We start from the raw sequence: 14870 nt of genomic DNA on the forward strand, positions 1-14870 counted from the left end.
ATTGAAAAACGAACCCGAAAGTAATTCCCTACATCATCACTCTGACTGGCATATTTTCCAGCTGACTCCGTGTGGAGGCGAACACCTTCGAGCGACCCATCACACAGAAGAAATGCAAACGAACGTTGATTGAAAACGTGTTCTCCGAAAACCGTATGCAAAACACACCAATGACAATGACGTGAAAACTGCCTAATGAACAAGCGATCAGGCGTGTTGCATCACAGCCTGCGCAACGTCACGAACGCGCACCAGATACCGCCACAGACGTACGCTCACAAAACGCCACTGCTCCGATCACTCATATTTGAATTCATTCTGTTTTGAATAGCCGAATCGAATTTCAGTAAATTCTGTCACTCAATCTCCGCTGTCCAGCGGGACCGCGAACACCGTGTTGACCACGAGGAAGGCCGGCTGGCCGCCGGGCACCGGCTGCAGGCCTATCTCCACTGCCGGCCCGCCAGCCAGAGCGTCAGTCACGGCCCGCAGGCGGCGCTGCAGTGCCGGCAGCGTGGCCGGCCGCACCGGCATGCCCAGCAGCTGCTCGGCAGGCTCGCCGGTGAGCAGCGCCTCGCCGGCAGGCGCGCCGCCGCCGCCCAGCTGCAGCGGCAGCACCAGCACCAGCGCCATCTGCTCGCCGCAGTAGGCGCAGAAGTGCGCCGGCTCCAGCGCCGGCGTGAAGCGCATCGGCGGTAGAGCGGCGCCCACGTACTGCGTGCGGCAGCGCGGACCGCGGCACGTGGCCGCCAGCCACTCCAGCGGCGACGCGTCGGGCGCAAGCGGCGCGCAGCGCACGGCACAGCGCGTGCGGAAGCGCTGGCCGGCCGGCTGCGCCGCTGCCTCGGCCAGCGGCACGAGGCGCAGCCGGCGGTCGGTGACGCGCAGCACGAGGGCGGCGTCGGCCGGTGCGGGATGCGCGGCGGCGCCCGGTGAGGGCGAGGCAGGTGCCGCGGTCACCACAGTACCAGCGGGCGACTGCGGCGCCGTGACGAAGCCGGGCTCCTGCGACTGAGACTCTTGCGACTGCTCCGTCTGGGTTTCGGGGAGGTCCAGACGCTCACGCTGTACCGGGTAGAAGGAGCACGGGCTTTCCTGTGGGAAAGCACACAATTTCGCCATTAGTTTTGGCGAAGGGTCGAGGCTATGTGGTGATTATTCACGACAGACTGATAATTAGTGAAAACATCACTCATGCCCTCGCAGTTCGCTCCATCTTTCACCGCCTGGATTTTCCGACAGGAACTAGTCGGATTCGCACGTCCTGCGCTCTATCTCACGGGCGATGATGCTAATGCCGACGAACGACGGGCGGCACCGAACGACAAACGACTGCTCACGGTCCGCGACCGCACCCGCCGCTCACCTGGGAGCTCCCCGTCGAGGTCTGGGTCTCCGGACACGCCGCCGCCGGCCGCTGGGCACCCTTCTCGGCGCCGCGCAACACCATGCCGTTCGCCAGCCTCTGCCGTCGCGGACTGGGCGACTGAGCCGACGGCGGCGAGCCGCGTCTCACGGGTGAGCCCCGCAGCCCGCGGCGTGCCACGGCCAGGGGGTGGCCCCCGGGCGACCGCCTCCCCGGTGGAGGCGTGCTGGCAGCGGCCGACGCGAGCGCCGCTGAGTCTGGGGCCGGACCGGCCACAGACGCCGCCGGCGCCGGCGCAACGGCGGCCGTCCGGCGTTGCGATGCCCTCAGCACCGGGCCGCGGACGGCTGCCGCCGACTCTGCTGGCTGGGCGACACCGCTCGCTTCGTTCACCATTGACCTCAGGATTCGACCCTGGACGACTGCTGACGCCTTTTCGGGATGGGCCGCTTTGGCTGCGGATGACTCGTGGCCGTTTGATGTTAGGGCTGGACCCTGCGGCGCCGATGCTGCCACCGTCTCCGGCAAGCCGGTCGCGTCCGCACGTGTTCCGTGGCCGTGCGACCCCAGAGTCGATCCCTGAGCGACGGCCGGCTGTTCCGGCTGCGCGGCGGCACCTGCGGACGTCCCGTCGGCCGCCGGGTGTTCGCCTCTATCCAACAGCACGGCCACGCGCCGCCGGATCTCGTCCGCGCCGGCGCTGCCCGCGTCCAGGAGCACCACGAGCGCCTCGTCCTCGGCCCGAAGGACCAGCTCCAGGCCGGACGTGTACGTCTCCTCGTCCTGTAGCGCGTCGGTCACGCGCAGACGCAGCAGCTGCACATAACACAGCCGGCCGTCCGCGCGGAGCTTCTCCAGCGTGGCCAGGCAGCGCCGGTCGGCGACGCGCACGTGCACGCCCTCGGCCCGCTCGCGCAGCACGATTGTCTCCTCCGTCTCGGGCAGGTCGGCGCCGTCGTCGTCCGGTGGGCGTGGCTCGACCATTGGCAAAGCACATCGCGTGCCGTCGCGCACCAGCAGATACGCGGGCCGGCCGGCGTCGGCGCTGCGTAGCTCCAGCGCCTCGCAGCGCACGTTGTAGAGCCCCGGCCCGCCGACCTGGCTGAAGGTTGCGTCGACGACGAGGCCTTGCCTCTCCTGCCAAGGGCGCAGCACCGCCCACCATTCGCGCAGCCAGATCAGCCGCGCGCGCTCGGCGTCCGTGACTTCTACCCCCGCGGCCGGGCCCAGCGGATCCAGCGGCTCGCTCACGCCGCCCGAGAACACCGTCAGCGCCGAGCCCTGGAACACGCGGCCGTCCAGCTTGCCGTTGTGGCTCTCGATCTTGAGGTGGCGCGCGCGCAGCACGTTGCCCACCTGCAGGCCGTAGTTGGCATCGAGCGCTGGCAGCTCGCTGAGGCTGCGCACGAACACGAACACCATCAGGTCGAAGCGCTCGGGGTCTGCGGCGCAGCAGGACGGGTCCTTGATGGCCGCCATGGCCATGAAGCCACGCACCGTCCGCCGTAGCGCCTGCGGCACCGACACAATCACGCCCATGACGTGGGGCCGCTGGCGCAGGAACGGATCGCCTCTGCCGACGTCCACAATAAGCGTGTACGGCTTGCCCGGGTCGCTGGCTGGCGCGCCCGACAGGAACCTGTCCAGCGCCGTGGGCCGCGCGTCCGACCCAGACGGTGCTGGCGGCACGGCGGGCGAAGCGCCGGTCGGACTCAGCGGCTGCTGGTTGGCGTCTGGCGCAGTGGCCGCGGCAGCCGGGCCGGCCGGCGCCAGGCCAGGCAGTGACGCGCTCGCAGTGGCCGCCGTCGCTGCGTCCGTCCGGTTGGGTTCCGCCGCGGCCGCCGCGGCGGCTGGGGCGGCGGGCGCCGGCTCCCGACGCTCCGCGCGGCGTGGCGGCTGCTCGGCCAGCAGCTCCGGCGAGGGGTCGCGCTCCACCGGCGCTCCGTCCGCCGCCTCCGAGACGGGGTCTCGCTGAGCTGCGTGCCGTCGCGACCGCCGCCGCAGCCGCCGTCCGCCGCCACCTGCACGCGGCGACCCCTCGGTCACTGCTGCCTCGTCCCGTGGCTCCTGCCTCGATGCCGCCTCGTCTCGCAGATCTTGCCTCGATGCCGCCTTGTCTAGCAGATCTTGCCTGGATGCCGCCTCGTCCCGCGGCTCTTGTCTCGATGCCGCCTCATCCCGCGGCTCGTGCCTCGATGCCGCCTCGTCCCGCGGTCCCTGCCTCGATGCCGCGTCGTCTCGCGGATCTCGCCTCGATATCGCCTCGTCCCGCGGCTCCTGCCTCGATGCCGCCTCGTCCCGCGGTCCCTGCCTCGATGTCGCCTCGTCTCGCAGATCTTGCCTCGATGCCGCCTTGTCTCGCAGATCTTGCCTGAATGCCGCCTCGTCCCGCGGCTCCTGCCTCGATGCCGCCTCGTCCCACGGCTCGTGCCTCGATGCCGCCTCGTCCCGCGGTCCCCGCCTCGATGCCGCCTCGTCTCGCAGATCTTGCCTCGATGCCGCCTTGTCTCGCAGATCTTGCCTGGATGCCGCCTGATCCCGCGGCTCCTGCCTCGATGCCGCCTCGTCCCGCGGCTCGTGCCTCGATGCCGCCTCGGCCTGCGGTCCCTGCCTCGATGCCGCCTCGTCTCGCAGATCTTGCCTCGATGCCGCCTCGTCTAGCAGATCTTGCCTGGATGCCGCCTCGTCCCGCGGCTCTTGTCTCGATGCCGCCTCATCCCGCGGCTCCCTCTTCGACGTGCCCTCCTCGCCTGGCGCCAGCCGGCCGCGTCGCGCCACTGCGCCATCCTCGGCAGCGGCCACCCTGCGCGCCTTCCTGCGTCGCATGCGCGGCGAGCTCGCAGGACTGTCCGCGCTGTCGGACGCCGCGCGCGCGCGCCGGCCGGCACCCGGACCGTTCTGCCGGCAGGCGGCGCAGTCGCTCCGCCCCGTAATGTGGAACACGACGACAACCGACGGGTCGGCGTCGCGCAATAGCAGCATACAGTCGCTGTACTGCGGACAGACGGTGTCCACCTTCCAGCGCCATACGACCGGTCGGTATACGCACACCGCGTCTCCACTGCGGATCTGGGCGTCGGCCCGCCGCGCCCGCGCTCCGACCAAGCAGCAGCGGTACGGCCGCTCGTCGACGCTGCCGTCCGTCCGCACCTCGCGCAGCAGCAGGGACTTGATGCCGTCTGGCTCGTAGTACGGGTACGCCTGTTTGACAATGCCCAGCAGCCAGGCGTCGTCGGTGGCGGACAGGCAGTTCTCAATCAGCGCATGGTGACCCACCAGGTAGCTGCACTGGCTGGCACAGCAGACCTCTCTGATTTGAAATGACTCACTGTCATCTGGAGCGTTCATTCTGGGCAGAGAAGATGCCTGTGGTCAAGAGTCCCCCATGTTGAGTTTGTTCAAGTAGGTCATGGTTATAACAGGCACATAATCAATATTGAAAATGATGAAAAGCAAATGATAATAAACTATCATTTTTATTGCACAGTGCCAATCACCTGCACATCAACATACCTAATGCATTGGCTTAACTCTATATTTGGTGCACAATCATGCAATTTATTCTCATGTTACCTTTTTGAAAAAAATGAAACAATAATGAATACTGCTTAATATCAAATGTGATATTATTTTGATGAACAAGTGCAGGATATCTGTTCTAGAATGTATATATAGTCAGAGGTGCAGGATGTAATCCTAACTTAATGCTACCACAGTTCTGGTCCCCAGGTAGCAGTTACACACATCATTTCATCAGTTGTTAATTTATTGCCTTTTGACCCAACATCCTGTCTAATCTGACCAGTTTCCATCAATTCATCGAGCCTGAGGTATCTAAATGCACAGGTGAGCACTGCTCAGCTGGCAGTTAGCCCTAAGCATGGGTGCAATAGCATGAAACAGTATAGATACCTCTGCCACAAAAGTGCCCACAAGCAAAATTAAATTGGTTTCCGCATTTTATATGGTACCCTATTACATTTTCATTTCAATTTGTGACTGATCTGTCTGTATTCAAAAGGCATGTTCTAAAATGCATTCTCATGTGACAATGGTGCACTCGACCCCACATTTCCAGGCGCCAAATTCAGGCCAGTTAAGATTGCTCTGAGGTTTCAAAAAAATTATCCACAAAAAAACGTTTCTGGGGTATTATTATCTAAAACCACCTTTACAACACAGTTCCAAAAACAAAGACTGAAAATGTGCTAAAATTTATGGCGAACATGTGCCAAACCGTTGGATAGCACTGTGCCAAACTCAGAGCGCTGGGATTTACTGAGCATATGTGCTAAAGCCCGAAGCTGTTGCCGCGATGTTGTTGATGCACCGGACATGTTCCACACTTTTCTTGAAGGTAGGGGTGCACTAACTCACGATACAGAACGAGCTGGTATCGGACGTTAGCGGATCACCGCCCGATATAATTTCTTGAACATCGGATAAAAGGACGATAATTTCGCGAAACTACACGGGTACCCACCCACTTGCTCTCCTTACCACCCTACACACCAGCCCGAACCCGCTGTGCCTATATCCCACGATTGCCGCGCGCGCGCCCTTTCGAACGCGTTCGTAACAGGAAAACTGCAGCAACTTATAATATCCGTCGAGTTTGGGATTTCTTCACGAATTGATTTACCCCGCACAAGCACAGAAGGAGCCCCAAGCTCTGGTTTCAATGTGAAATCCACAGATGCTCATTGTGGCACAAGAGCACTGAATGTAGTACGATTTTCGTACCACATGACCATCAAGGTCAATTCCAGTCAAACAAAAGACGAATAACAGACGAAGACATCACCCAAAGTTGCTGGCCGATTTAGGGTCTTTTAAGCGGAAAGCCTTCATTGAGACTTGACGATGCACTTGGCCGCTGAGGCTGAGTGCGTCGTCGCTTGCGAATTCCCTAGCAGAAGGGCATGGACATCGCGGGAAATCGAACCCTGTACCTCCAGTTTCACAGACGTGCAGCGCAGATGCGCTAACCACCTCACTATCCACCCTCCGAACGCACCAAAAATCTTCTTCAGCGCAAAAACCGGCGTGCGCCGACATATCCTGACTGCATGTCAGCCTTCAAAGGTCGAATTTTCAGACCTTGTAACGGGGAAGCTCTATTTTACTCTGAAGTTACCTCCCGATTTTGGATTTTCAAGAATCGGTATATTCCTCTAAGCACAAACTAAAGGTAGTCGGAAAACTGTGACTTTGAGATAAAATTTAAAAGGGAATACACCTCTCTGCTGTACTTTTCACTTCTTGCTAGTCTGCTAGGTCAGACGCCTCCTACTCGGTCGGAAATAGCAATTTTCTCGAAATTCTTCTAGGAGCTCAGAATCTATGCTTGAGGTATCCGCCCCGACGGGAGAAATTTCAGTGAGCTCTCTGCTCATCATTATGAAAGAAACAAGTGTCATTTCCAAATATCAGGAAAGTATCGGGAGCCTTCAGTTCACCCAAAAGTTACTGAAAAATTCCGCAATCCTGCTCACTACCCGGCGCGATCACATTTTAAGCAAACTGCCCCTTTACAAAACCTTCCTTAAAAATAACAAGGACTCCGTACTTCCCGACGGATGGTGATGAGCGGCAAGGCATCTGACCAACTTTCTGGTTTTCGTGAGTTACATGTTAGTAGCGTCAAAGTCTTATGACGTGCTCTGAAACTCTCTTGAATCGCCTGCTTTGACAATGAACAAATTGTCCATTATGCACCCGCCCAGCAAGGGACGCAGTTTGGAGCAACGCGTCGGAAACATCAGAAAAACGCCCTCTAAAATTTAAAAAATGGCGTCCCCAAAATTTGAGCTTGTGTTTTTTTTCAATGCTCGGGAAAGGGGACTCAAGTCAAGTTGGGATCAAGCTTGGATGCTCGAGCCCCCTACCACCAATACCAGCAGCACCGCCACCTGCAGGCTACAAGTAGGGGTGCAGCCAGCAGTTGTGACAGGGCGGGGGCTACCATGTTTTGCGACGGGGGGGGGGGGGGGGCTTTTTAGGAGCTAGTCCCTGCTCCATTGACAGAACGGACCGCCAACAGTCTGCTTCACAACCGCAAATGCGTAGTGCCTAGTGATCAACGAATTGTTGATATTGTTTTGACCTAATGCCTCCATAAATCGTTTTAGCTGGGTGTCATGCATGTTTACTCGACTATCCACTATTCTTAATACCTTCAGTCTGTTGGGCTCCACATGTAGCCGCCCATGGCAGCAACTATCCGACTTATAACCAGACTTGTTCTCCTGATCATTAGGGTCCGGAATTATATTCAAAGTCGCGTCGCGGTGAGAAATTGGGCTCAACCGTGACGGAAGAGCGGGAGGGGGGGGGGGGGTTAAGGCCGCCTGACCTCCCTCGCCGCCATTGGCGGTGCCGCTACCTACTGCGCGAAAATGCTAAATATTCCTATCGTAGTTCCATGATTCTGCGCCCCTTTTCAAGGCATCAAAGCAAAACGACATATCAGCATTTATTTCAGTCTGTTCAGCAAATGAAAACGATGTAAATAATGTTTCAAACGAATACGCCAGGCTTTGAGAACATCAGGAACTGGTGTATGGCCAGGATTTTCTGGCAGTGTACCCCTTGTACTTGTTCTTATACTTGATCGACGAAACCACCGTTGAGCTTTTCGGGAAAGCAGACACACCACCGAACTTGGTATCAGTTTCTGGAAAGAAGCACAATCGTTCAGAACGAACAACGACATTGCACAGCTTCAAGTCCTCGGATCCCGAGAAGCACGTGCAGGTCAAAACGAGCTTTGAACAAGACTAAAAGGCACCGGCAAGCTGTCACGCACGTGACCACGCCAACCTAGCAATAGTAAGTCATACGCGCGCTGCAGTGCGAGATAAGCGACGTACTCATACCCCCTGCCAGGCAGCGGGCAACAGCATGTTTCCCCCTCTCCATAAAAATGAGGGCAAGCTCCCTTTTTCCCAAACAAAAGGCATCGTAGCAAGAGTACCAAATCCTCACGGAATACTTCAAATGGGATCAAAGAGACCCTATAACTGAGCTAGCGCAGTAAATCGGGCTCAGAAAACCCTTTGCTTCATCAAAAACCCCGTTCTCTGGATTACGGGGTCACTTTAGGAATAAGGTAGCCGGTACTCGAGACCGGAAGGCCCAATGCTGTGTTAAAGAGACGCTTTAATAGCTCGGGAGGTCCCCATTAAAAGCTAAGAGGCCCTGTTCCGCATAAGGAGGCCCTTCTATATCCAGCCGGCCCCATGTCTGGAACAGGAGGGCCCCTTTCATGCGCCAGATGGTCGCGGTTCCGGATCCGGCTGTCCTATTTGGGATAGCGAGGCCATTTGGTTAGATTGGGGAGCTCCTTCATGAATCAGAAGCCTCCCGTTCTGGTTTAGGAGACACCTCTGCGCAGCGGGCGGGGGGGGGGGGGGGGTTCCTTGAACAGGAGGCCCTGTTTGACGATACCGAGACACTGCTGGATAATGAGAAGGTTCCAATTCTAGATTTTGTAACTGTCGACATTTATTTACTTGGACATGATAATACAACAGCTTGAAAGGCAGGCACACACCGCCCTCGTTCTTTTCTCCTTGAACATGACACTGTGCAGGAGGTTCCTTGTGAGGGGGTCGCATTTCGTCCGGGAGGCCCCCTGGAAAATCCATGCCCCTGACCGTGACTGTGCCTATGTATGGTCCTATCGCATTTGATTGCATGTAATATTACATTATGTATGACGTAGCTCTATTGAATCCATACGCTGTATCCGCATATGGTAATATGGAGCATCGATAACACCATACGCAAGAACGACGCAAAATACCTCAACAACGGTACGAAAATCAGGCATTTAACAGTTACGTTCCTATTTTGTTACCGCCTGGGGTTGGGGAAAACGGAAAGGAGCAAAGACCCGCTGGCACTCAACGGGCCGACTTGCTTGGGGTTTGTCCGTGGTTCCCTTCGCATCTCCCAGTGCACTGCACACAAGAGCAAACATCGATTTGGGCACCGATAATTTCAAAGCACCATGTAAATGCAATGCTCTAAGTGGCATTGGAAGGATGGGGGGGGGGGGGGAGGCAACCGGCATACCTGGGTGGAATCGCACGTAGTCCAGCTGAATATGCAGGTTCTTCGGCAGGTCCTGCTCCTTCATCTGCTCCAGAGGGGTTGATGTGCGCACCGGTGTGGCGTAGTACCGCATGACGTCTCCTGCAAATGTAACAGGTCATGAACAGTAACAGCAACGGGAACAGGTCAGTGGTCAGGGGTCCCAGCGTTTTCAGGCGGAGCTCAGGGGGAGCGACGAGATGATTGGGTTATGGACTGTTGTGATGTACTTGAAAGTCATTTCCACCATAATGACGCATCACTGAACTAAACAGAGTGTTGATGCCCGAAACTAGCCCAATGTACTACGGTGCAGTTTCAAATCCTACAAACATAAGACATAACTGATTGGTATACACGCACAAGTATATATATATATATATATATATATATATATATATATATATATATATGTATATATATAATCAGGCATATACATATATATATATATGTATATATATAATCAGGCATATACATATATATATATATATATATATATATATATATATATACTGACAACTCCTGCAGAGTCAGGTCAACACACACACAACACAAACACGATGAAAAGCAAGCTTCTTATATTAACTTCCGATACGTTTCACAACTAACAACTGCTGCAGTCAGGTCAACCAACACACACGACGCAAACACAATGAAAAAAACATCAAAGCACAAGAAATGACACACAAATCGCCCTGAGGTAGATGAACTTAAACTTATTACAATTTCCCATGGGAATTACGAAGAAATGCTAACAAGCGTTGGGCATGATTATCAATCGTAGATTGTTTAGTGTTGACGACGATTACTTGCGTTAGATATGCACTAAATAACATGACGGACTTTCTAAGATAAAGACTCTAAGATTCCGAAGTCCAGCGAGGAATGTGTTCTGCCCAATTAACTAAAATTACAAGTTTAAACTGGAACATCACACGTAAACGTCCCTTCGCGCGGCCCGAGCCCGCGGTCGGAACGCGACCCGTGACGTCACATCGCCCTTCACCCTCCGCCCCGTGGAGCCCCGTGGAGATTCAGCTACTTGGGCCGACCACGGCGGCTCGAAGGTGCGGGCACACGGGATGCGATACTCGCTCAGTGTTCGCCGTGTCACGAGGTGTTCCGCGTGTGCAGACGGGCGGTGCAAATATTGGGCTCGCTCCGATCGGCGCGTAGCTCAGGCATTTTCTGCATACAATTTGTGGCGGGCGGGAAGACTGGCGAGAGGTAAGTGGCCATGCAGGCAATCGCCACAGCCGGGGCATCAGGACACAGTTAATGGACGCAAAAGTGGTGCGCCGACCTGACGCGTTGCTCTCCGTGCTATTTTTGGTGGCACGTTGCAGCGAGCCAAGCATCACGCGAGAGTGGCAACGAAATAGGACTTCGTTGTCGTCGTCGTCATTGGGGCAATCATGCCAATTATTGCTCGCGATCAACACGATCAGCCGCTGAGGCTATATGGCGCCGCTAACCTGTCGCCTCGGTAGGAGTGGCGGGCACTGCGGGGAAACTACGGGCTCTTCGAATGTTCAGTTGTAGATATCCCTATTCGGGTATTGGGAACACTTGAACACCAACCAGAAAGTCACGCACTCGCGCACACGTATCGACCCAAAAGGAGAAGGGAGGGGGGGGGGGGGGAGTGTAGCGGCGCACGGTCCGAAAGTTTTTTTCTCCAACAAATGACTTAAAGTGAAATTTTCACAAAATTCCGGCAGCGCAGCAGCTATAATGTGATTGGACTGCCAACGCGTCATCGTGTGCTGCCCCACAAATTTCACAAGTCACTTAAGTAGCGTCATCTCCACGCGCACGCACCCTGCCTGCTAGCTCAATCATGACAGCTAAAACAAAAACAAAACAAAACCCAAACCAAAACGCAGAAGGCAGCAGTGTGTAATCCGAGACATAAGCATCGGATCATGACAACTGAGATCGTCTTTGTTGTGAGCACGCCCAGCCGGCCCGTCGGCACAGCATGCCATCCCTGTCGTGTCTCGGCGCGGCCTCGGCCGCGCGGTGGAATGTGACATACCGCCGCGGGCGCTGACCGCCGTCCGGTGGCGGACCGTGCGGGACGCATGATAGGTGCGCGTATGCAAGCTGACTTATGAGTGGTATTTCACCCGAACTAAATGTTATGTTGTGCCTGCCTGGGATAGCAGGGGCAGGCCGCCACTGGACTCGGTCCAATACAGATCGCCGCATCGCTACACGTCTCTCTCTCTCTGATCGAGCTGAGCCGAACCGCTGGACGTCCGGGTGGCACCTTTCCAGCGCGCCGGGGAGCGCGGGCCTGTCCGGGTGGCATCTACCCAGCGTGCAGGGAAGCCGCTCCCCGCCACCGACCCGTCCGGGTGGCACCTACCCAGCGTGCGGATCTGGTGCAGCTGGCTGTTGGTGACGTGATGGCCCAGCCTGTCGGCGCACGTGACCAGCAGGCGGTGCTTGGCGGCCAGGTCGCCGACGGGCGTGCCGCTGTGGTGGCCGCTGCCCAGAAGGTCGTCGAACACGGCCGACAGCTGGTCCTGCAGGTCGGCCGGCGGCTGGTACGGCCGCAGCGGCTGTCTGTGACTGCAGCACGACAGCCAGAGTCAGGCCACGGCAAAAACCGTGGGTGCGGCCAGAACTGGATACGAGATGATGTGGCAAAATAGAGCGCACTAAGAATGGTATGGTAAAACATCGATGAAAACGATCGTGTAGCTAAGGATTGAATGGCAAAAACACATCGCCAGCAAAATATGTTATGAGACAAGATTGTACGTGACTATGTGATTATATGTATGTATGTGAATGTGTGTGATTGTATATGTGTATGTATGCAAGAGGTCGCGATGGCAAAAACTTGCATGGGCACAAATAGTGCGAGATTACGTCCATATGGCCAGCTTCGCTTCCTTTGCATGACTTCATAGGAAGGCAATATGTGGCCCGCGCCGGACTGACATACGGCGACAGCTTCCCATCCCCCCCCCCCCCCCCCCAACATTACAAGGTCTCGAGTGTCTGGTCAGGGGTCGTTGCCCATGGGGATGCATCTGGAGCCCATCGATCGGGCGTGCTTGGTTGGGCACCAGCTTATGGTTCTATATGTGTCTTACTGCTATAAATCAATGGTACATATCCTTATGTGCTGATTACATGTTAACATTTAAAAATGTAAGGCAGATATGCACAAATCGGAAGATCAAGAGCATGTGATGTTTTACAGCACAGAATAAATTGTGTGGACCTACAATGCTCTGAACCAAGTTTTCATAAAAATTTTTCATCATGTTCCCCTGCTGATGTGAAATCCTGTGATGTCACTAGCCATGACCTAGAAGCAGTTTTTCCACCAGTTACCACCCTCAACAGCCAACAAGCACTGCAATTTCAGGAGCTATCTACATGCTTCCAACAAGGTTCATTATACACATGTAAACTTCTTCCTACATTTTTTTTGCAAGAAAATATTTAAACACAACAAGCCTTTTCATCGTAAACTAGATATTGCACCCACTTTTGCTGGCAATATCTATGTGTTTAACTTGAGCCTTTTGGATGGACGTATTTCTGGGACCAGAGCTCATGTTCGGCAGAGTTTGTAGTGTGGGCCCTGACCCCTATCGTCCAATCAAGCGATGCCTGGTTAACAGTAGAACTTGGTGGTAAAATTTTAACATGTCTGAATGTTTAGCATGGTCCATCCTACCCACTGACATCACCTGACCTTTAGTTCCCCCAGTGACTGTCACCACCAGTTGCAGACTGCAATAAGCTACCCATTGAGGGCAAATAACACTTGCCTAGCAACTGAAGACAGGCGCCATAACCAACTGAGCCATCAGGTAGAACAAATAATCAGGTCATCAAGCAAGGCAAAAGGATAAAGATCATGTCATGTTGAACTACATGAAAGCATTTCTATGTACTTGATGCAAAATTAGCATCTTCATACACAATATGTTTTCTCAATATCACTATCTTAGAGTTGCAAACATCACATCTAATTAATACCACAAGCACCCATTTTATGCAATTTAAGTGCTGGCATTGCTAATCAACACCATGTGCAGCAGTTATCGCAAGGAGAGAAACAGTGTTGGCAGTGGCCATGGCCATAATTTTAATGCACCTTAGTGCTATTATTGAGACCATAAAGAGTATGTAGAACACTCATGCCCTTATAAAGTTAACAATACTCAACATGACAAAATCAGCACCTGGTTTTGTGATAAAAGTGATGCTTACCTATTGGTGTTTACCCACTCCAATTCCTCAGGCCATTCAATATTTTCAGGAAACCTCTGATTTTTTTTTTGTGCTTGTGCTGTTATGCCAGGTATCTGCACTGCAGGGAGCTCATTTTTCAAGAAAGCCTGTAAATATAGACCAAAAATATTAATTTGCTATAAGCAGGCTGCACCTCAAATAATGCCTGATATATGATAATTGTAATAGCAATCCAACACAATTGACCAAAGCCCACACATGCAAGCAAGTCTTGGTAGCATATACATCTCAAGGCTTCAGAAGAAAAAACAGACCTAAATGCGATGATTGTTTCTTCCTGCAGTCACATTTGCAACATAATAATACCTCAAAACATTGCCTATATTTGCAATAAAATTGGTGTGCACCATGCACCAATTTTATTGCAGATGATCAAAACACAACTTTGATGAGCAACGCAATATAAAGGCGAAGGAAAAAACCTGACCTTTTGGATGTATGACACCACGTTTCCCGCAGATCTGATGCTTTTGGTGTTCCACCTCCATAACATAGCCATGTTTCTTCCGGCGATTGCACCCAGTTTCTTGAGAAGCTTCGATGAAACTCTCAACCCTTACTATCGCTTATTATCTAAATAATTATTTTTAATTGGTAAGCAATGAAACACTCTACGTTCTCCGGCCACCGAGTAATGACTGTACGCAACCGTATTCAGACGAGTCCTTGTGAACACGTTCCTCATAGCCCTCCCGCACAAAACATTGGCTGCCGACATTTATTGCGCTAGTGTTACAAAAGGCATAAATGTTCCATAGATAAAGTACAATCATAGCTAGCAGGGTCGCGTGAAGATAAACAAAACTGTGAACAAGATCAAACGTTAACTTATTGAAAAAGATTATCTAAAGATGATGATTTTTGACTCCGACAATAACAGCTTTGGTTGGTGTTCAGGCTGACAATGGTATTTGAAGACCAGCTAAGTTTGGAGTTCCGTTGATTGCCAGATATAAAAAGGGCTAGTCGTTCACCTGTTGTCCGCATCGCTGCTCATAAATGTGAATTATTGAGGATATAATTTCGATTCATACAAATATTTTCCAGCCTTTCTCATGTCCAGGTATATTCTTTGGTCTTCAATTGAGTACTGAGTTGCTGGACATTGGTTTTGTCAGCTTTTTGG

General features: G+C 54.1%; 1 protein-coding gene across 1 annotated transcript; it reads right to left on the reverse strand.

The window, feature by feature from the left end:
• Positions 1 to 7827: 7827 nt before the first annotated feature.
• On the reverse strand, positions 7828 to 14459 carry LOC119097688 (39S ribosomal protein L50, mitochondrial). Its single transcript, XM_037220691.1, has 5 exons — positions 14172 to 14459; positions 13703 to 13830; positions 11835 to 12040; positions 9446 to 9565; positions 7828 to 8042 (listed from the first exon to the last, which is right to left on the reverse strand). Exons 1-5 carry the CDS (start codon positions 14241 to 14243, stop codon positions 7915 to 7917), a joined length of 654 nt encoding a protein of 217 aa, XP_037076586.1. The 5' UTR covers positions 14244 to 14459; the 3' UTR covers positions 7828 to 7914.
• Positions 14460 to 14870: the final 411 nt, after the last annotated feature.

Source organism: Pollicipes pollicipes, unplaced genomic scaffold (genome assembly GCF_011947565.3).
Source record: "Pollicipes pollicipes isolate AB1234 unplaced genomic scaffold, Ppol_2.1 Scaffold_2543;HRSCAF=2982_pilon_pilon_pilon, whole genome shotgun sequence".
In the NCBI taxonomy this organism is placed as follows: Eukaryota; Metazoa; Arthropoda; class Thecostraca; order Pollicipedomorpha; family Pollicipedidae; genus Pollicipes; species Pollicipes pollicipes.

Coding starts and splice junctions, on each gene's coding strand:
- LOC119097688 (XM_037220691.1), bottom strand. CDS start 14,243: ATGGCTATGTTATGGAGGTGGAACACCAAAAGCATCAGATCTGCGGGA. Junction 13,831..14,171: donor TGGTGTCATACATCCAAAAG/GTCAGGTTTTTT, acceptor CTATATTTACAG/GCTTTCTTGAAAAATGAGCT. Junction 12,041..13,702: donor GAGTGGGTAAACACCAATAG/GTAAGCATCACT, acceptor GTCGTGCTGCAG/TCACAGACAGCCGCTGCGGC.